The 21,711-nt window shown below is 40.8% G+C and overlaps 2 protein-coding genes across 2 annotated transcripts in view; both read right to left on the reverse strand.

The window, feature by feature from the left end:
• Positions 1-3,181: 3,181 nt before the first annotated feature.
• The window catches only part of LOC114470312 (tripartite motif-containing protein 16-like), a 30,003-nt gene continuing 11,473 nt past the window's right edge, over positions 3,182-21,711 (reverse strand). The window contains exon 3 of the mRNA XM_028458454.1: positions 3,182-3,383. The gene's annotated coding sequence lies outside the window, so the exon portion shown is untranslated. The remainder of the gene's footprint in view (positions 3,384-21,711) is intronic.
• On the reverse strand, positions 3,369-21,297 carry LOC114470322 (tripartite motif-containing protein 16-like). Its single transcript, XM_028458468.1, has 2 exons — positions 21,228-21,297; positions 3,369-5,040 (listed from the first exon to the last, which is right to left on the reverse strand). The coding sequence occupies exons 1-2, from the start codon at positions 21,282-21,284 to the stop codon at positions 3,472-3,474; spliced, it is 1,626 nt and encodes a 541-aa protein (XP_028314269.1). The 5' UTR covers positions 21,285-21,297; the 3' UTR covers positions 3,369-3,471.

Genomic DNA, 21,711 nt, shown 5'->3' on the forward strand with positions numbered 1-21,711 from the left:
TGAAAGATAAGATGTATTTGATGTAAAGCTCTTTGTTGTTAGTATTTAGTAGTTCAGTGTGCTCAGAGTGACACTGTGTGTTTCTAAAGTGTGTTTATTTGCTAGTGTTGTGGTTGAATGAGCTTCTTTTCAGACGTGTATGAAGTGTTTTGTTGGTGAGAAACTCTTTTTAGGATGAGATGAACTGTTGAGCTGAGATCATGATGGATATGGAGACTGTGTTAGAGTTTTGAACATGTGACTTCACTTTGGACCAATGCTTGTTAGCAATCCAAAAAAAAACTGTAATCCTACGCCTTTAATCACTGATTTAGCTTTTTATTTTATATATACAACTAATAATACAGTTAATTATCCATATATCATTAAACAAACATTCTACATATTTACAAACAGTCCATAGCTAATCATCAAAACAGAAGAAACAACAACAAAACAACTGGTGATTAGTGATTGGATTCATTCCACCTTGTGAAAATTATTTATTTATTGTTTTTAAACTGAATTATGATTTTAATTGTTTAAAATGAAATTTAAAAAAATATGTATTTTTGTTTAACTTTTCATGGTGATAAATGTGCAGTTTATTTTGGTTTATGAGTTCAAACAGTTTGTAAGAAGATTATAAGAAGAAAATATATTAGTTTAAACAATTCTTGACAATTTAAATAAAAATAATAAGAATCTATATTTTAACTAATCTGTTTTTTCTCCAAAATATAATCTCTATGTATTCAAAATGAAAGGAGTTAAGATCATCATTACATCCCAAACTTTGATTTGAATTATTATTTATTTATTTTTATTATTCCAGGTCCAACCCTGACATCATCTTTCAGGTACCGGAGCGAACTTTCATCAGCAACTTCATCCACAATAGATCACATGCATACTTCCATAACTGCAAACTTACACACATTCACAACATGTTCCACACACAGTTCATCTCATTCATGTCTGTTCGTCTCCCCTTTGTTTTATGATTTTATTCTTTGATTTTATGATCTTATTATTCGAATATGTATCCTGCATTTTTATTCAATATTTAGTAGACTAGCATTCTCCTAGAATAGTGATTTCACTTTATTACATATAATCCTCACTTTTATTAGCCTAGAAATGCATTTCATCATGATTTAATTATCCCATTTCAATTGATATTTTGACTGTGTTAATTGTTGACTTTTGAATAAAAGGTTAAACATAATCTTTGATTCCTCTGATTCATTAAAGTTGTGATGATAGTGTAGATATTGCTGTTATAATTCACTTTTCCCTGGTTTCACATTGATGAGTCTAGTCTAAAAACTTAGACATATTTCTCCTGTTAAAAGGAGTGGCACCCCGCAAAATTTGAAGTAATATTAATAATCATAATTAATATTCTTAGTTATATAACCCATTAATAATAACTCATCCTCCTACACAACTAATAATACAGTTAATTATCCATATATCATTAAACAAACATTGTACATATTTACAAACAGTCCATAGCTAATCATCAAAACAGAAAAAAACAACAACAAAACAACTGGTGATTAGTGTTTGGATTCATTCCACTTTGTGAAAATTGTTTATTTATTGTTTTTAAACTGAATTAAGATTTGAAATAAGTTTGAAATGAAATTTAAAAAATATATGTTTTTGTTTAACTTTACATGGTGATAAATGTGCAGTTTATTTTGGTTTATGAGTTCAAACAGTTTGTAAGAAGATTATAAGAAGAAAATATATTAGTTTAAACAATTTAAAAAAAAAAAATAAGAATCTATATTTGAACTAATCTGTTTTTTCTCCAAAATATGATCTTTATGTATTCAAAATGAAAGGAGTTAAGATCATTATTACATCCCAAGCTTTGATTTTATTATTTATTTATTTTTTAAAACAGGATTCCAATGGAGTCGTTGGTTGAGTATTTTCTTACGTCCCTAAAAATGACTCATAATACACAAAACAATAAAATGACACCCAGAAGAACTCCTAAAATACAAACAAAAACACACAAACCCTTTGATCTTTCATGTATCAATGCTCACATTGTTCATTATTCTAAATACTGACATAAATGTTGATCATTTGACTCCAATCAGACATTCATATTTTTGTGATAAAAGTTGCCCATCATTGCTGAACATGATGACTAACTCAGGCCTCCATTTATTTTGCTGCTCGTGCACCTCAGACAACATTAACATTATTTATGACTCCAAGTTAAAACCAACAAACAATGAAGAAAGCAAAAAAATGAAATAAATGTGGAGTAAAAATATCAGGAGGGACGAGTAAAATTAGAGCAATGAGAGAAAGATTGAAATAATGATATTTTTACTCATTTTATCAACAATTTCACTAGTTTACAAAGAACAAGAACTAAATAATAATGTCAAATGAAAAAAAAACCCACTTTAGTCACAAACATATGAAACATATGCAGGATTACAATGACAATTATTTACAGATAGTTAAAAAAAGAAGCTAATTTTGACACATCCAGTTGATATAAATTCTCACCAGAAACTAATTATTAATGATAAATTATGATTAGATCATTATTATTGATCATTTGTTGTATTTGTATAATTGTGTTGGCACTGGACGACACTTTAAAATCTCATTGAACCTGTTGCAATAACAATAAAGATTTTATTCTATTCTGTAAGATCAAAATCATTATAATTTCAATAGAATTTAATTATCATTAATAATGTTATTAATGAAAATATTTACATATATTTTTGTTGATTTTTATACTTTTAATGTATTCTGTTGCACCTTAAATCATGTAAAGCACATTTAATTGCCATGTGTATGAAATACACTAAACAATTAAGTGTGTGTGTGTGTTTAGCTGCTTTGTGTGCATTTGAAGTCATTTAAAAAATAAAATAAAATAGTCTATATATACCGACACAAAAAAAAAGCTCAGAAACCCACGCCAAAAATATTAAAACCTATATTTTTATTGATTATGAAGCCTAACAATGTAATCAATAGAAAGGAAATAAATTAAATGATAGATATTAGTTATTAGTGTATTTTACAGCTGATTTAGGACCTGTGAGCATTAGAGATGCTAACAGAAAGCTAACACAAGAGGAAGATTAACTTTTATGGGGTTATTTATTTCAGACTCAGTAATTGTGATTAATTGTAATTGAACTTTCTGAGGATAAAAAAATAATTATAATTTAATTGTAACTGGAAAAAATGCCAGTCACTGTAATCATAATTGAATTGTAATTAAACATGGGTAATTGCAGACTTAATTGTAACTGAAAAATGTAATTGACCCCAGCCCTGGTAGGAAGGAAGCAGGAAGTGAAGCAGGAAGTGAAGCAGGAAGTGAAGCAGCGCTGCGTCTACATGGTTTATAGAATGTTTTAGATTCCACTTTCACTTTGACTTCACCACATCTTCTACAGAAACAAACCTGCTTTAACTGCAAGAAGAAACAAACCTGGTCTGTTACAGTTTACACAACTCAGCATTTGCTCCTGTAAATGCAAAAGAACGAGGAATATAAAGTCCAGCGTGGAGCGGCTCAGTGAAGGTGGTGTTCACTCTGTGGAGCAGAGTCATGGTGTCACCAACGCTGTAGAAGCTCAGAGTAGCTGCTGTGTGATCCACGTACACTCCAATCCTGGAGGAAACAGGACCTGATACCTTAGTGTAGATGTTGTTGTGGATAAATGTGTAATTGTTATGAGAACACTGTAACATCCATGATTTGTCATTAGATCCAAACTCACAGTTCCTACTGATGCTCTTGTATGCGACCCCTACACCAACCCATCTCACTTCCACCTCCCAGTAACAACGTCCAGTCAGACTCTTTCTGCTCAGGACCTGAGGACACACAGTGAATCTGTCTGGATGATGATGATGGAGCTGATCTTCAAACATGAATGTTACTTTTCTGTTTCCTTCTGATAATCTGAGGTGTCTGTGAGCTGTGTTTGGATCCAGAGTGATTTTCTGTGAATACTGTAAGAATCCAGCTCTGCTCATGGGCTCTGGCAGCTGTAGAACCTTCACTCTCTCCACAGTTCCACAGACATTGGTCCAGTCCTCCATCAGGATGGTGTGTAGATGCTCTGTGAGCTCCTGGAAGCAGCTGTGAGGATGTGTGTGTGTGATGGAGGAGTGTGTGGACACACTGAGCGCTGACAGGGAGCTGTAGCTGAGGACAAACTGGATGTGGTCCTCAGTGGTGGAGATCTGCTGCAGCTCAGCGTCTCTCTTCTTCAGCTCACTGATCTCCTGCTCCAGCTTCTCCTGAAGCGCTCGCACCGCGTTCACTTCAGTCTGCTGCTTGGATCGGACCTCCTTCTCCAACTCAGAGCTTCTTCTGTGAAGGACACGGATCAGCTCAGTGATGATCTGCTGGCTGTGCTGCACCGTGTGATCAGCAGAGAGCTGGATGCTCTTCAACTGCTCCTCAAGCAACTGCAGCTCTTTCTCTCTGTCCTGGATGTTCTTGTAGATGTCAGCTCTACTCTCCTGCAGCTCTCTCTGCCTCTCAGTGTGTTCTGCTGCAGCTGAAACCATGTCATGGCCTTTATGTTCCTCCACTGAGCAGAGAAAACAGATAAACTGCTGATCAGTGCGGCAGAACATCTTCATCACCTCATCGTGTCGAGAGCAGATGTTCTCCTGGAGTTTGTTGGAGGGATCCACCAGTCTGTGCCTCTTGAATGCAGCAGATTGATAATGAGGCTGAAGATGTTCCTCACAGTAAGAAGCCACACAGTTCAAACAGGACTTGAAGGCTTTCAGTTTCCTCTTTGTGCAGGAATCACAGGCCACGTCTTCAGCTGCAGCAAAGCTGGGACCTCCAGCAGCTTCTTGGAGTCTGCTCTCCTTTAACTGGTCCACTAACTCTACCAGCACGGTGTTCTTCATCAGGACAGGCCTCGGTGTGAACGTCTGTCTGCACTGAGGACAGCTGTACACGTCCTTCTCCTTCTCTCCATCCCAGAAGCTGCTGATACACGTCCTGCAGTAGCTGTGTCCACAGGGAACGGTCACCGGCTCCTTCATACGGGGAGAGATTTGTCTTAAAAATATTCACAAATATATTCACAATTTGCACATGTTTTATAATTTGTGTGTATTTATCATGAATTATCATGTGTAAATCTTCAATTGTGCTTGTGAATTATGTAAAGTGCGTTTGTGGATCAGTCAGCATTAGCATTTATTTTTGAGACAAACACAACAGTTTTTCTCAGATTCACACACACAAAGGTCCTGATCCACATGTGGAAAGCACCACCCCTCCACTAGGGGGCTGCCTAGAGACCAGTGTTACTTCTGCTGCTCCAAATACAGCTGCTTTTGATCAAAATGATCTTGTAAAACGTGTCCACCTCACACTGATGGTAAAGAGGCTTAATTAGTGTGTAGATGACGTTAAATAAATTATTATTATTATTTATTCAGAGGGTCAAAGTGGAAAACGTTCTGTTTCCTCCCTCCATTGTTATTACACATTTTGTAAAAAGTCAGATCCAAACGGGCGAGTTAGGAGCGCTCTGAAAGTGACTTTTCAGAGGCTAAAACTACAAAAAACAGATGAGTTTGGGAAAATAAACCTCATTATTTTTATTCAACATATTTCATTCACCTAAGAATGTGTTACGGCTTAATTTACGGTTGACCTCATTTGGAGACATGATTCATTGCTCTGGTTGAATGATGGAATCCAGGAGAAGCATTGATGATTTTATATAAAAAAAGTTTATTCTAAACTAAGAAAAAAAGGTACAAGATGGAACAAAGTGAAACAAAATTAGCGTCCGTCCAGGCGGACGTCCGAAGGAAGTGCCGCGCCCTCTAACAGTTTCAGCTTAAGGTTTTATACAGATAAGAAAAGGTCCCAACAGTGAGAGACAAAAGGGAGGGAGTCAGATGCCCATAGTGGAAATGTTGGAGGATGATGAAGATGTTATGAGAAGGTTCTGCTCCAGTCTTTATCTGTCTTGATAAGTGTGTACGTCAGTGTATGTCTGCATGTGAGCAGAGATTCTGGCTTGGCAGAGACTGTGCTGCACTGAGAATAATACGATCTGTACTATTTAATCTGTTCAAAAGTGTAAAGAGTAATGGAGTCGTCATGTATTAAAACATGACAAATTGTACACATGAACATACATTTGACGATATGATGATGAATATAATAATTGACCATAACATTCCCCACTTTTGGTCGCCTCAACGACCAAATCAAGAAACAAAATTATTATATTCCACCTTTGCTGTCTGTCAGGGTTAACCATTAGCATCGTTATTGTCATACATTGGATATATTCTTCTTTTGTGAGGCACAGATATATCAAGAAAAATGTGGAAATAAACCTTAAAAAAAACTTCATCATTATTATCAATGGCATGAATCATCAAAAATCATCCTTTATTACATCTAGATAAGCAAAAATCATCATTTGCATCAAGGACATCACTCGTCTTCATCGGCTGAGTTCAGTGGTAACTGGGGTAACCAATAGCCATGGTTAAAATCACCGCACTTGATTGGCGGCATCATGAGTGAAGAACCTTGAGTATTTTCCTCAATCGTAGCAGAAGGGTTTATGACTGTATTCCTGCAGCTAGGTGTGAGGTTGTCCGCCCTCAACCTAGCTATGAGCATTTGGTGTGGCTTATAAACAAAGCTAGGCCCTTGTTCTAGAGCGTTTTCTTGTGTGTGTCTCAGTGGCCTTGTCGGTTCCCCCTTCATTGTTCGGTCAGCCTCCGTCTCAGCATCAGCTGGTGTCGGCAATCATCTTGGATCCATGTCGCCCGCTCCGCGACCTTCACTGCCGTGTGGGTCGTTCATTTCGGTCGGCGTTGTAGATGATTGGTTGTTGTCTGAGGAAGGGTAGTCTCCACACACCTGGCAACCTCTCTTGGGATCGGAAGGTACCTGAACAGAAGGGGGGGAAAAACACCGAAACAGAACTCTTGGGATTGGCTGGTACCTGAACACAGGCGCGATCCCACTACTGAGGCTTTAGCTGGTACCTGGTAGGCTTTAGCTGGTACCTGAACAGAAAAAAAAAAGGGGGGGGGGGCGGGGGAAACACCAAAACAAAACTCACCCAAAACAAAACAGAGAATAGAACAGAATAGAACAGAATAGAATAGAATAGAATAGAATAAAAGTTTTAGGGGTGTTAGGTTTAGTTAACTAACTAAATGAATAGTTAGTATGGCCAGGAAGGCAGAGACAGGTCAGAGGTCAGGATCTGAGAGCTTTTCAGATCCTAAAAGGTGCTGCTGCACAATCACACAATGGTTAGGTGTGGGTTAGTGAGCTTTTAGCCATGCTAGCTCTGTAGCCCATTCGCACGCGAGTGGGAAAATATGAGGCTGAAAGAAAAGCAGGAAGTATTAATTCGATTTTCTTTTCCTGGAGTAAGAAGAAGCACAGCTGGAGTTTCAGTGATTCTCAAACTGTGGTACGTCTACTTACCTGGTGAGAAGCAACAATTTGAGAACCACTGTTTACAAGGACATGCAAGTCGGACGGAGAAGGACATGCAAGTCAGACGGAGAAGTACATGCAAGTCAGACGGAGAAGTGTGGAGTGTGATTACATGTCTTCTCAAGATGAATACATACAATTGGGAGACATGGAGATGTGAGAAAGCTAAATGAGTTTAACCAAATAAATAAATAATGTTATTTATTTATTTAAATTGTTTGTTTTATTTTTCTATCTCTTATTTGTGAAGGAGAAATCTTATTCTATCCTTTATTTATTCTGAATAATGTTAACACTCCACACCTAATTACATAGCCTAATTCTTTTATAGAGCTGAATTTGTCAGTTCATTTATTTCATTCATTTCCCTCATAATTATTATTTGAGATGTAATTTACTTAATTTTGAAGGTCAATTGGTGGCAAAAGTGTCTCCTATTCTGTGTCTGAACCAGAGTTTAGCAAGATTATTGGCCCTTTAAGGTTAGACAGAATTAAAGTTAAGTTGAGTCGAACAATCATATTGTCTTTTGCTCTCTGTATTTATCCCATTCGTAGGGGTGACGAGCCCCAGCACGGTTTGGAGAGCTTCCTTAAATGCTTGGAAGTTACTTAACTTTAAACTATCTCTTATTTCAATCAATTATCAAGAATTTCAGGAGGACCCTTTTTAAATCTCAGGCGACCCAGATTGGGCCACCAACCCAATGTTGAGAACCCTTAATTTTTCCCTTAAACGTGTCTAAACCCAGTGAAGGTGTTTTATGGTCTTGCACGCTAAGTGCTGTTGGAACAAGAAGAAAATAGTTGGAGGGTTTTGGGGTATATTATTTTCCTATGATAAAATATAAATCAAAAATCAGAGGGACGTTGGCCCGCTCCCTTCCCTTTTTACATAAGAATACATTTGGATTCTTAAAACCATATGATAAATATCATTGGAAAATCACTTATCTGATCATTTTGGATGTGTCTCCATTTTCCTCTCTCTTGTGTCCGCCTGCCTTTGTGCCCTCCAACCTCCTCGACCTCCTCCTCCTCAGCCTTAAAAGGTCAAAGCCAGGGTCAACTGTACGCTCCTTTTGGAAATTTGAAGATCTGTCCCCACTTTTGCAGTTAGATTGGAAGTCTCTGTAGTCTCTGGAATAGATATTATGTTAGAACATCCACAATATGTCATATTGTCACGTGTCTATTTCAATCTATTTCCCCTTTGCTTCCCAGTTACAGTTATGGACAATACTTCCCTTTAATTCTCATCCTTCATCATAAGAGCAGTGACCAGGCATGGCGGCGAAGAGGTAGGATCGGAGTCGAGAAGGCGGTGGCATTGTCTGTTAGGAAACACTCAGAAACAGAAAGAGAGGAAAACATTAAGACTTAAATGAATAATTTAAAATATCTCTTTTCTTTAGTTGGATCTGATTCGTCTCCTTTGAGTATACAGCCAGCGACCTGTATTTTGGAAAAAGCTACACAATAACAACAACTAGGACGAAGACATAGACAAGTGCACACCACAACGAGTATACACATATAACAACAAAAAACATGGACACTGAACATGAACAGTAAGGTCAGTCAAGGTCAAAGCCAGTCATTCCACTGAAAGTGGTATCATATATAAAAAATGTCGTTTGGTGTTTTTAAACACCCAGAAAAAACCTTTAAAACCTGGTAAACTTTTTAGAAGGCCTAAAACCATAGTTCTTTTAACAAGCAGCAGTGTTTTCTGAACACCCCTCTACATAATTGGTAAAAACAGGGAGAAGATCTAGTGCATCAAAACCCAGGAGGAAAGGAAGGTGAAACAGAGGAACATGTGTAGTCGAACAGCCATTCATCGGTCAATCACTCAATGACATGTCCACGGCACATTCGCACTCACAACGCGGTTCTCTCAGGCATACGTAACGTGTCATCATTCAGTCACTCATGCACCGCACACGTTCATGCCTCAATTTTCACGTCCATGCATTCACAAGGTTTTGCTGCAGTGTCTAAGTGGAATATAGGTCTCATCTAACCCACCAGCGGCGATAGCCAGTCCACCTCCTCTCTCGGGGTCAATGAGCTCTTATTGCCCCCCCATGCTTGGCAACCTTTTAGTGTTAATTAATTGCTTTTTACTGGTATCATCTGATTACTAAGAGGTACGCTCCTTTTTACTTCCGCCCTGGCGGAGTCTACACTTAGAGTATTGTCCCTTGCAGTACTGACAGTCTGCTCATCTGCTGATCAGGCAGGAATCGCATGGCCATGCCTAACAACAAACTCAACCCCGGTACCGAACCTGGGGGAAACTCTCAACAGCTGCAAATTCCAGAAACTTAAAACAAATATCTGAATTAGCCGGAGACCCTCTCAACCTTGCCTTATGAAAATATAAAGTAGGGAGAATTTCCAGGGGAACCTTCCAACTTCTGACTTTAAGAAAAATATAAAGTTGGGAGGAGTATGGGGGAAGGGTAACCTCTCGACCTGTGTCTTTATTCAAATATAAAGCTAGGGAGAATTTCCAGGGGAACCTTCCAACTTCTGACTTTAAGAAAAATATAAAGTTGGGAGGAGTATGGGGGAAGGGTAACCTCTCGACCTGTGTCTTTATGCAAATATAAAGCTAGGGAGAATTTCAAACTCGACCACTCGTTACTCCGGAGATTAAAAAAAACCCTCCGAATTAGCAGGAGAATTATAAACCAACGCAGACTGTCAGGACTTTCTGGGCACCTCTAATATCACTCAACATTGAACGGAGCACGCAACCTCTCTTAACCCTCACTCTAAGAGGACGTAGAAATTTGTTCAGAACGGTCTTCGGTTACCAAGCATGTATCAAATCAGGTGGACCACTATCCCCCGAAGAGCGCTTTCCCTAGCAAGGTTTATCCTTTTTCTGCACATTAAACCAGGACTTCTTGTTTGAAAAGTAATTGCCTATGTGCTCATAGCAACTAATGGGACAGTTTTCTCAGGAAAAATTTGGTACCCCCCCCTGCTGTCGAGTGGCTTTGGGCCGGCCAGACAGTCCGACGCGGTAAGGGGGAGGCGCGCAAAATGAAAACAATGAATGTTGAACTAGGCTGTCTGTCGCAAGCAGCTTCAAAAAGGGTAAGGTACAGATTTTTTACGAGGGTATCGGTCAAAAAATGTCAAAATGTAAACTTGGTTGAGGCTGCAGTCCTCAATCTCTGTCTCAATTTTCCTGAAATTGAGTAAAAACAAAAGAGAAAAAGAAGAATCGTTCAGAAATAACAAAGGAGAAAAATGTGTGAGCTCAAAAAAAATCATGGCCAATAAAATAATAAAAAATTAAAACTTCAGCTCCAAAAGCTGAGGCAACAGAGGGCTCTTTCTTCAGCGGATGTAACCATATCTTGCATTGTGGGGGCCTCCCCTCAATCAAGAAAATAAATGAAAGAAAAGCAAACAAAAACAACCTTATCAGTAACACTATTTTCTTCCCCTTTGTTTGTTCTTTTCTCATAAAGGCAAAAGCAGTGTAAATAAATGAGCAACATAATGAATAAAAGCAAAGATAAATGATGGGCACACATGGTATCATGTGGCAAACAGAAGGGTTCTGTGTGAAGTTCTGGTGGTCCTGTGTTTCTCATAGTTATGAATGTGGGTGTGTGACTGTATGTCTGGTCTGTCTGCGTGTGAGAGTATAAATGAAAACAAAATAATCTAGTCCACAGTCAGAAGATAGAGGGGTTAGTATTGTGCGAAGGAGAAGCTTGTTGGCTATTTGCTAGTTGTCCCCCTCCATGCCAAAGTTCAAGGCTAAAGTGATTTAGCACTACCACCAAAGGCTGTGGTGGACTTCTTGTGGCTTGGTATCCTTGTGGCTTTTGAAACAGTGTCTTTTTTTGGTGAAGATATCCAGCAGACGTGTGACCAGTCTGCAGTTGCTGCCCATCATTCAGGCAGTAGTCGTGGCGTTTAACTCGCAACTCATTGGTGGGGGAGTGTCCACTCCGACGCCCACAGGTTCTCAGTCTTTGATGATGGGGCAGGATGTGTTAATCCCAGCATGCGGCCCATTCATAGACGATGAAGAGTTGACTTGGGACTGAGCGAGTTATTTCAGCATTGCTTTGCTGAATGGGAGTTGAGTCCTTGAGTCCTGAAAGGTCACACACCTTTGATTGTCCATTTCCTTCTGATGCTTGGTCCTTTGAATGATGTTGACATTTCATTAGCGTAAGAGTTGAAGGTGATTTCATTCTTTCATTGAAGATGTCGTTTCTTCAGGGGGGGCAACCACAAAGCTAACAATAGAATAATAATAAAAAAATGATAATGATGATAACAGTAATATTAAAATAAAATAAAATGAAATACTGTATTCATCTGTGTGTGTGTGTTTGAGTGTGTGTTGCTCATATTCATTTTAGAGTGAACCCATCAAACATGAAATCAAAATAAAATTTAAAATTAAAATAAAAATAGTGTCTGTGTGTAATGGCACTATTCTGTAGGCAGGGGAGAAGTTAGAAATCACAATGTTGTGTCACAAGTGTGTAGTGCACTAAACTGGCCAGTGAGGGGCGCCACCTCTCTCTCTTGTGTGTGTGTGTGTCTTTTCTTTCCCTCTCTTGGGATGGGTGTGGCTGTGCGTGTGCGTGCGCGCGCTTCCCTCTCTCTCTCTCTGCGTGGGTGCGTTTGGCTCTCTGTGCGTGCGCGTGCCTGTGCGTGTGCGTGCGCGCACTTCCCTCTCTCTCTCTTGTGTGTGTGTGTGTGTGTGTGTGTGTGTGTGTGTGTGTGTGTGTGTGTGTGTGTGTGTGTGTGTGTGTCGAGAGAGAGAAGAAGAAAAAAAAAAAAACCAAAAAAAACCAAAGCCGGCTCTCTCCAAAATGAGAGCCTTAAAGCCAAACAACCATTCGCAAAATAAAAACAAAGGTACAGAGGTGAACTCAGATCATGGCACCGCTGGGATGTTTTGGAAACTTTGGTTGCCCGTCTATCTATGGTCAGGACCTCACAGGCTGTGGGTGTCCGAACAAAGCCAAAGTAAATAATGACCAGCCGCACCCGATGCCTAAACAAAATATCCGAGCCCGAAGAAAACCAGAGAGAACCTACAGCATTATAAAGCAAAGAACTTCAACCATTTGAGCCCTTCTCTCTATTCACTGTCAAAACACAGAACAGCTGAGGATCAAAATCAAAGCTCAAAGCTGAAAATCAATACAATGCTTGACTGGTTCCAAAAAAAATCAACACAGAGCGAATATATATGTAAATGAAAATTTATATATATATGTTTATAAAGGCAGCTTTACCTTAGTCCGAATTGGTGTTTGAGGTTCAACCGATGGTTCGTGCTCCAGTCTCTGTCCGAGGGCGGACCACCGCGGGCCAGCCCCGGGGCTTCAAGTGTGTCGACCCAGTGCTGGTCCACGGTCGATGCCCCACAGAGCAGAAGATGGATTCAGTTCGTCGACGCCAATTGTTACGGCTGAATTTACGGTTGACCTCATTTGGAGACATGATTTATTGCTCTGGTTGAATTTTATTTTATTTATTTATTTATTCAGTTCATTTCCGACATGGTTGCATTCACAGAAATTCATTTGACATTCAGAGCAAAATCACATCTTTTTTTTTTTTTTTTTTTTTTTTTTTTTTTTTCATGCCGGAAAGGGCGACGGAAAAAAGCATTATGCTTATCTAGATCTGTCCCCTAATTTGAACACAGATAATTTTACATCCAACCTCGTTTCTTCCCTTTTTTTTTTTTTTTTTTTTTTTTTTTTTTTTTTTTTTTTTTGTGATGTGTTCTCGTCTGCAGTCATTGTTCCTGTTGTTACTCCTCATCACAGTCTTTTTCCCCCGTATTTCCACGAGCTTTCTTTTCCAGTCGTTGTTTACGTTCCTCCAACTCTCCAAACGTGAAGTTCTTCTTCTCTCTGAGAACCTTCGTATCCTCTGAGAGTCGCCTCAGCTTACGATCCATCAGAAAGGCACATGCACCACACACCAATACCCAACCCTTGGGGGGCTGGATGGTGGGGCTGGGGGTGGAGGGGGCCGCCACCTGTGTTACTATGTAGTGGCGTGGGGGCGGCCCTCCCACCTCTAGTTGCCCTACTAATCCCTCCAATTTTAATCGCATCTCAACATGTCACCCCCCGGAGGGTGTATCATCATTTACACCCTCCGGCCTATTACACCACATACACATAAATCCACAGAGGCTGGAGGGGGAGCACCGCTCCCCTCCATCCCCCTTCTTTTAATTACACCCCATACATTCACCAAACACACACATTCACACAGGGGATCGGGAAGTGCCTCTCCATTGGGGAATGGAGAGGCACCATAACAGGGTGGTGGGTTGGTACACATATTTGGGCCTCTCCGGTGGGGGCCTGGCCCCTCTGTTGGTGGCTGGGCCACTGCATAGAGCAAAAGCACATCAAGATGGTGCGGTCGGGCGTGGCGGTGGGTCTCGGGGGGGCTTTGCCGGGGTCTCTCCTTGCGGGGTCTTTCCGGGCTGTGTCGGCCGGGTGGGGCGCGGGGGTGCCTCTCCCCCTTGGGTGTGGCTTGGTGCTTGCTTTGTCTCCTGGTGGCCTTGGGGGCGGGCCCCGCGGTGTGCGGGCCTGGGGCGGCCTGCCTCGCCGGTTTGGGGGGTGGGTGTGCTGGGGGGGTGCTGGTGTCCTCGCCGGGGTTGGGGCGGGGTTGCTTGGCGCCTCGGGGTGATGCTGTTTACTGGGGGGCGGCGCTAGCTGTTCCGGTGGTGGAGGTTGCTGTCGGCCGCCTGGTGGGTCTATCCTGCCATTTGCGGACTGGTGGGTGGGTCCGGGGCATCTTTGGCTGGGGGCTGCTGTCCCGCACTTGATGTGTGCCATTGGGGTGCCTCCGTCCCCGCGGTGGGGATCGCCGGTTGCTCGCGGGCCGGCGGGGGGCGCTGCTCTGTGGCTGGCGCTGTCCGGGGGGCGGCGGGCCCTGGGCTGCTGGCCGTGGGCTGTCCGGGGCTGTGCGGTCCTGCTGGGCCGTGGCCGGGTCCCGGGCGGGGGTGGGGGATGCGTCCCGGGGGGCTTGGCCCGGGGGCTTGCCCTTGGGGGGTCCTGGTCCCGGGGGGTGCTCCTGGGTCCCGGGGTGCTTGGCCTGCTGGCCGGGCCGGTCCTGGCGGGGGTCTTTCGGGGCGGGTGGCGCGTGCCGCGCCCTTGCGTACCTACTGGTACGGCCCCTGCTTGGGCAGTGCCCCGTGAGGTAGGGTGTCGGGGGCCGGAATAGGGGGCCACATCCCGGCGGGGCGGTCTGGCTTGGCCCTTGGAGGGGGCCCTGGCTTTAAAAAAAAAAAAAAGAACTGAAGCTCGTGGCGCGGGCGGCATCAGTGAAGGGTGATCTGGGGCGCCGTGGGGGGCTAGGTTGGGGTGCCTGGGGGCCGGCGGGGAGACTCCCAGCGGCCCCCTGGTGCCTTATGCGGCTTGGGGTGTGGTCGTCCTCCCTGGGCGGGCTGCTCCTGGTGCTGCATTCGTTCCGGGTCCTTCTGGCCTGGGGTCGGGCCCCTGCTGGCTCTGGGCTCGCCGGCGGGTGCCCACTGGCTGCCTGTTCGGCGCGGTTCTGGTCGTCTGCTGGGTGTGGGCTTCGGCTCCTCCGCTGGGGCCTCGGGCAGGGAGTTCTCTGGGCCCTCCCCTCGGGGGGTTAGGCGCGGGGGTGGGGTGGGGGGGTGGGGGGGTCGATGGGGTGGGGGGTCTGGGGGTTGCGGGTGGGATCGGTGGCGTGGTGCGCTGGGTCCTTGGCTCCTTGGGGCTTTCTCGGGTGTGTATGGGGGGGCGATGGCTGCCTCTCGGCTTGGGATCTTGGGGGCGTTCGGGGGACTGCTTGGCCGTGGGGTGGTCGCCGGGGGCCCTTAGGCTGCCTGCTCTTGCTGCTGGCCTGACTGCTTCTTCGGGCCCGGGGGCGGCTCTTGGGTTTTGCAGTGGCGGTACTCGGAAATACATTTGTCATGGATGCACTGGCCTTGGGCTGTGGGATAACACTCATACTGGGCTCAACCTTAGACACGTTGTTCCCAAATACCTGTTTTATGGAATTTCCACTCACCTCTTCCTCTGTTCACAGCCACCACCATTATTCCTAAACCACACACTGGTCACCAAACTGGCTTGACAACACAACAATAAACACAATATACACAACCACAATTTCACATCGCATCACTTAAAACTATTCCTCACCCATTCCATATCCTATCTTGTATCCCTCTTCCCTGCTAACTTCCCCACCCCCCTCCAACCCCTCACCTTGGTGTAACACTGCCCTCTCTTTTTTACATCCTCCCTTTAATAAAGTATTTCTTACCCTTCCCTAGGGAGGGCTGGTGACGGTCACAATTATGCAATGAAATAAATAAATTTATTTAATTGCAATAATAAAATATGCATTGCTGTCAAAAGATTGCACTTCTTGTAGTGTTAACCTTCGAAAGCATGTGCAGACAAGGTAAAAAAAAAAAAAAAAAAAAAAAAAAAAAAAAAAAAAAGAAAGGCACATGCACAGACACATACCCCCATCATCAGCAGGCCAAAGATCATGACTCCTAGCAGATAGATGTCCTCCACATCTTCCACTTTCAGCTGGGAGAGACAGAGCATCTGGCTTCTCCCTCGTGCGTCCACGACATATCCACTTGGGTATGTGTCCTTTGGACACGGTATTTCGTGCTGAAGCAATTGCCTCGTTGAGAAGATTTTGTCAATGGTGCTCAATGACCAGTTGATGAGTTCCATGTCGTTGCTGTAGAGTTCAATGGAGAGTTGACTTGAGATCTGTATGTGTGTAAAAATGTCCTCCTCGTTTTGTTCTTAAATTGTTTCAGATTATCTGACTGTTGTGTCTCTTTGTCAAGGCTGTTCCAGAGGTTCATGGCTCTATACACAGTACTATGTTTGCCAACGTTTGATATGATCCTGTTTGGTCTAAACACATTATTATGTCTGAATTCGTAGGGATTTTGATTGTAAGTGAAACGTTTTTGGATTTGATGTGGTAATTTTTTTGATGAAGCCCTAAATGCATGTATTTGTGTGTTATAGTGTATTATTTCTTGCAGTTTTAGGTATTTTGACTTCTCAAATAAATCGTTTGTGTGTGTGTTGTGTGGTACTTTATGTAAAATTCTTATAGCTTTTTTTTGTTGTTTAAATAGTGGTTCAAGATACGTTTTGTAGTTATTACCCCATATTTCGGAGCAGTAATTTAAGTGCGATGCTATGAGTGAAGAATATATTGTTTTAAGTGATTTGGTATGTAGGATTTGTTGAAGTTTCCATAGGATGTAACTGCTTTTGGCCACTTTGTTTTTAACTATTTGTATATGTTTTTTCCCGGTCAGCTTGTCGTCCATCCACACTCCAAGTACCCTATATTCTTTTACTTGTTCTATTATTTCTTTGTTTAGTTTCAGTCTTATATCTCCTGTTTTTTTTCTCTTTCCAAAGTTAATGAATTTTGTTTTACTGACGTTTAGGGATAGTTTATTTACATCTAACCATGTTTGAATTTTTAATAGTTCTTCATTTGTTGACTCTATTAAAGTGTTAATGTCTTTGCCTGAGCATAGAATGGTTGTGTCATCTGCAAACAATGTTAGTTTTAGGCAATTGGTGACTTTGAAAATGTCGTTTATGTATAGAATGAACAGTTTTGGCCCCAAAATTGAACCCTGAGGAACACCACACTGTATGGTTTGGCATTTTGATGTGTGTTCTTCAAAGTCAACATATTGTCTCCTATTTGTCATATAGCTTTTAATCCATTTTAAGGCGTTACGCTTTATTCCGTAATTTTGAAGTTTTTCTTCTAGAATATCATGATTAATTGTGTCAAAGGCTTTTTTTAGGTCCAGAAAAATTCCAAATACAAATAGTTTTTTTTCTAATGCTTCTCTTATATTCTCCGTGATGTCAATTATAGCCATTGCTGTTGAACGTCCTTTTCTAAATCCATATTGTCCTTCATGTAGTATATTATTGTCTTCTATAAATTTGTCGAGTCTGTTCATGAACAGTTTTTCCAGAATTTTTGACAGTTGTGGTAATATTGATATAGGTCGATAATTAGTGAAATTACATTTTTCTCCACCCTTGTAAATCGGTCTGATTTTTGCAATTTTCATTTTTTCTGGGAATACCCCATTCTTGAATGATAGATTACTTATATATGTTAGTGGCGGGGTTATTTCAGCTGTTATGGTTTTTATTAGACTCATAGTTAGATTATTAACGTCTCTGGATTTTTTTGAAGTACTGGTAGTGATTATTCTGTCCACCTCTGCTTCTGTTACTTCTTCGAGTACAAGATACTTATCAATGTCTTTCTTCTCATTGTCAAAATGGTTCCATTTAAGTGTTGGGTGTTTATTTATCTCTTTCTCTATGTCTTTTCCAGTATTAATGAAAAAACTGTTGAGTTCTTGTGCTATTATGTTTTTATTGTGTTCTTTTACATTGTTTATTATAAAATGGTCTGCATTTTTTTCTTTGCATTTGCGCATGGTTATGTTATTTATTATTTCCCACAATTTTTTGTTTTTGTTTTTATTCTCTTTTAATTGTTTTTCATAATATTCCCTTTTTTTTTCTCTAAGTAAATTATTAACTTTGTTTCTGTATTTTTTATAACGTATTTCTGCTTTTAATGTTTTTTCTGTTATATATTTTTTATATAGTATGTTTTTCTTTTTGCATACGTTGGCTATTTTCTTATTAATCCATGGTACATTGTTTATTTTACTTTTGGTTGTTATTTGTTTCAAAGGGCAGCATTTATCGTATATTGTCGTTATTGTGTCTGTAAATGTGTCATATGCTACGTTCACGTCTTCTTCCTTGAAGACACTTTCCCACGTCTGTCTTTTTATCTGTTGTTTAAAGTTTTGTAATTGTTTTTCTCCTTCCAGTCTCCTGTATGTCTGTGTGTTATGATTTACACGGTTCTTCTTCTCTTTTGCGTTTAGTATCATAAATATTGGTAAATGATCAGAGATGTCATTTATTAATATACCACTCTTTACATCTGTGTTTTGTATGTTTGTGAAGATGTTATCTATCAGTGTTGAGCTGTGTTTATTAATTCTGGTTGGTTGCGTTATGAGAGGTTTTAATCCATTTGTGTACATGCAATTGGCAAAGTCTTCAATGTGTGTATTTTTTAAAGGATTTAAAATGTTTATATTGAAGTCTCCACATATCAGTAATCTCTTATTTTTAATTTCTTCTATCATTTTGGTTAGTTTCTCATTAAATATGTCTATTTTACAGTCAGGTGCACGATACAAACAGCAGATTATTATCTTTTGTCCCTCTGGACTTGTAATTTTCACTGTTATACATTCCATTACTTCTTCCACAGTTAAACTCAAAGACTCTATTATCTCCATATCTATATTTTCTTTTATGAATAGTGCTACCCCTCCTCCTGGCTTATGTAATCTGTTCTTATAGACAAATTTATATCCTTTTATCATAAAATCCATGCCTTTTTTTTCATTCATCCAAGTTTCTGACAGTGCTATTATGTCAAATCTATACAATGTAGAGATGTAATCCTTAATGTCTTCAAAATTTGCATACATACTGCGACAATTACAGTGAACAAGTGACAGACCTTTTTCGTTCTTATTTTCCACTTTGAAGTCATTCTCCGTGTAGTAATGGCTGTTCGTGTATTGTTTCCAATGTGAAAAGTTGTTTGGGTCCACTTCGTCTACTTGATTAATCTCCCGTTGTTGATGTTGATGATGTTGCGGATGATTTTTAGTGATTCTGTCCATATCCATGACCTTTATCAGTGTTCTTGACTTTTAGGCACCTCATTCGTATTTTTCCAGGTCTTCCATCCTTTGGACTAGAACGGGTTTTCCATTTTCTCCTCCTGGAGGTGTGATGTAAATCCTGCAGCCTCTGGTCCAGTTTTTCACAATTTTTCCTCCTTTCTTCAGTTGGCGTGCTTTCCATGCGATACTTGCGTTCTGCTTCGTCAGGTTCTCGTTCATAAACACCATCGTTCCGGCCAGTTTTCTTCCTTGTTTCATTATTTCAGCTTTATATTTCACGTTGGTGAATGTAATTTTCACATCTCTGGTGTCTTTGCGTTTTGGCAGCAGCTGGCAGTTGTTGATGTTGTCTGGGTTCACTTCAATGCCTTTCGAGTCCAGGTAATCAATCACCTGTTCTTCAATCGATTTTTCGTCTTCGCTGGTCTGATCCTCAGTTTGTCTTGTTGCACTGGCGTAGCTCCTTGGCCTTATCTTTAGGCCCGTGATGATGACATCCTTTTCTCTTTCTTTTCTTTCCAGTTCTTCAACCCTCGCATCCAATGTTTTTATCTTTTCTGCATTCTTTACATTTTCTTCTTTCAGTACCTTGACATCATTCTCCAGTATTTTCAATGATTTCTCCAAGGCATTCGTCATGTTCTCCATCTTCATAGATAGTTCCTCTTTCATGTCCTTAATCATTTCTTTAAGCTCTTCTTTGAATAGCTTAAAGTTCTCTTCCATTTTTGGTGGCATGTCTGGGCCCAGTTTTCTCTCTTCAGATGCAGCTGGTCGCTGCTCGCTGGTAGTCAAGGTCGCGTTATCAGACGGGAGTATAGCTTTCCCGGAGAGAGCTGAAAACACGTCTTTCTCCCTTCCTTGGCTCAGGAAGGAATGATGATGGAGTCCAGGAGAAGCATTGATGATTTTATATAAAAAAAGTTTATTCTAAACTAAGAAAAAAAGGTACAAGATGGAACAAAATGAAACAAAATTAGCGTCCGTCCAGGCGGACGTCCGAAGGAAGTGCCGCGCCCTCTAACAGTTTCAGCTTAAGGTTTTATACAGATAAGAAAAGGTCCCAACAGTGAGAGACAAAAGGGAGGGAGTCAGATGCCCATAGTGGAAATGTTGGAGGATGATGAAGATGTAATGAGAAGGTTTGGCTCCAGTCTTTATCTGTCTTGATAAGTGTGTACGTCAGTGTATGTCTGCATGTGAGCAGAGATTCTGGCTTGGCAGAGACTGTGCTGCACTGAGAATAATACGATCTGTACTATTTAATCTGTTCAAAAGTGTAAAGAGTAATGGAGTCGTCATGTATTAAAACATGACAAATTGTACACATGAACATACATTTGACGATATGATGATGAATATAATAATTGACCATAACAAATGCTTTGTGTGGTTGTACATGTGTATGTCTACAATGTTATGTAGGACTATGTCTTGTATAAATGTAACTATTTCATAAAATCCTACTTATTTATTTTGGATTAATGTTGATTAGTGAGTAGAAGGTGAGTGTGAACAAACATTCTCAATGTGACGTTCTTTTAGTTTCACTTTAGTTCCTCGTAGCCTGGTAACCTCTTTTACTTTGATTTACATTCAAACCTTGTGATATTTTAGATTATATCAGTGGTTAGAGGCTCAGAGGACAGTGTTAGATTAAACCTCAGTGTCAGATTATTACATCACCTAGTGGAAGTGTGTCTGATTGTCAAAACAACGTGATGGCCTTTCCCTAACTACTTTAGTAAATCTCCTAACACCTTTCCTTAACCCTGTGATGTCATCAATGGGGTTTAGGACAAGTGGACAGGAAAGGAGATAGGAGGGAATATTCAGACACAGCCTGATTTACACACACACACACACACACACACACACACACACACACACACACACACACACACACACACACACACACACACACACTATAAACACATGTGTCACATACCTTCAGCAGCTCCAGACACACGGAGCAGGAGAGGGTTTCTGTCTGTCTCTGCGCCATTTCACTGTCTGTGAGTCAGCAGGGTGTGTGTTAGCACTTCCTGGTTACACCCAACACACACACACACACACTCACAATTTTTTTTTTTTTTTTGATTGATTGAAGGTCTTTAGTTCAAACATGTAAAATTATTATTAAAAAAAAAAAAAGTTTAGAAAACAAAAAAAAAGAAAAATAATGAATTACAACAACAGAAAGAAAAAGTCACATGTTCAAAACTCTAACAGTCTGTAAAACTCTCAGTCCATTTTGGAGATAAAGCAGCAGGTCTACAAACAGGACGCAGACAAGAAAATCCCAAATTTTGAGACAAAATGGTGAACAATTGCCGTGTTTTTGGCTGTACCAATCAGTCAAACAGTGAGACACATTTAGAATTTTATAGAATGCCAAAAATCATCACAAATCAGGGAGAACATTCTCACTA

This window comes from Gouania willdenowi, chromosome 1, assembly GCF_900634775.1.
Source record: "Gouania willdenowi chromosome 1, fGouWil2.1, whole genome shotgun sequence".
NCBI lineage: Eukaryota > Metazoa > Chordata > Actinopteri > Blenniiformes > Gobiesocidae > Gouania > Gouania willdenowi.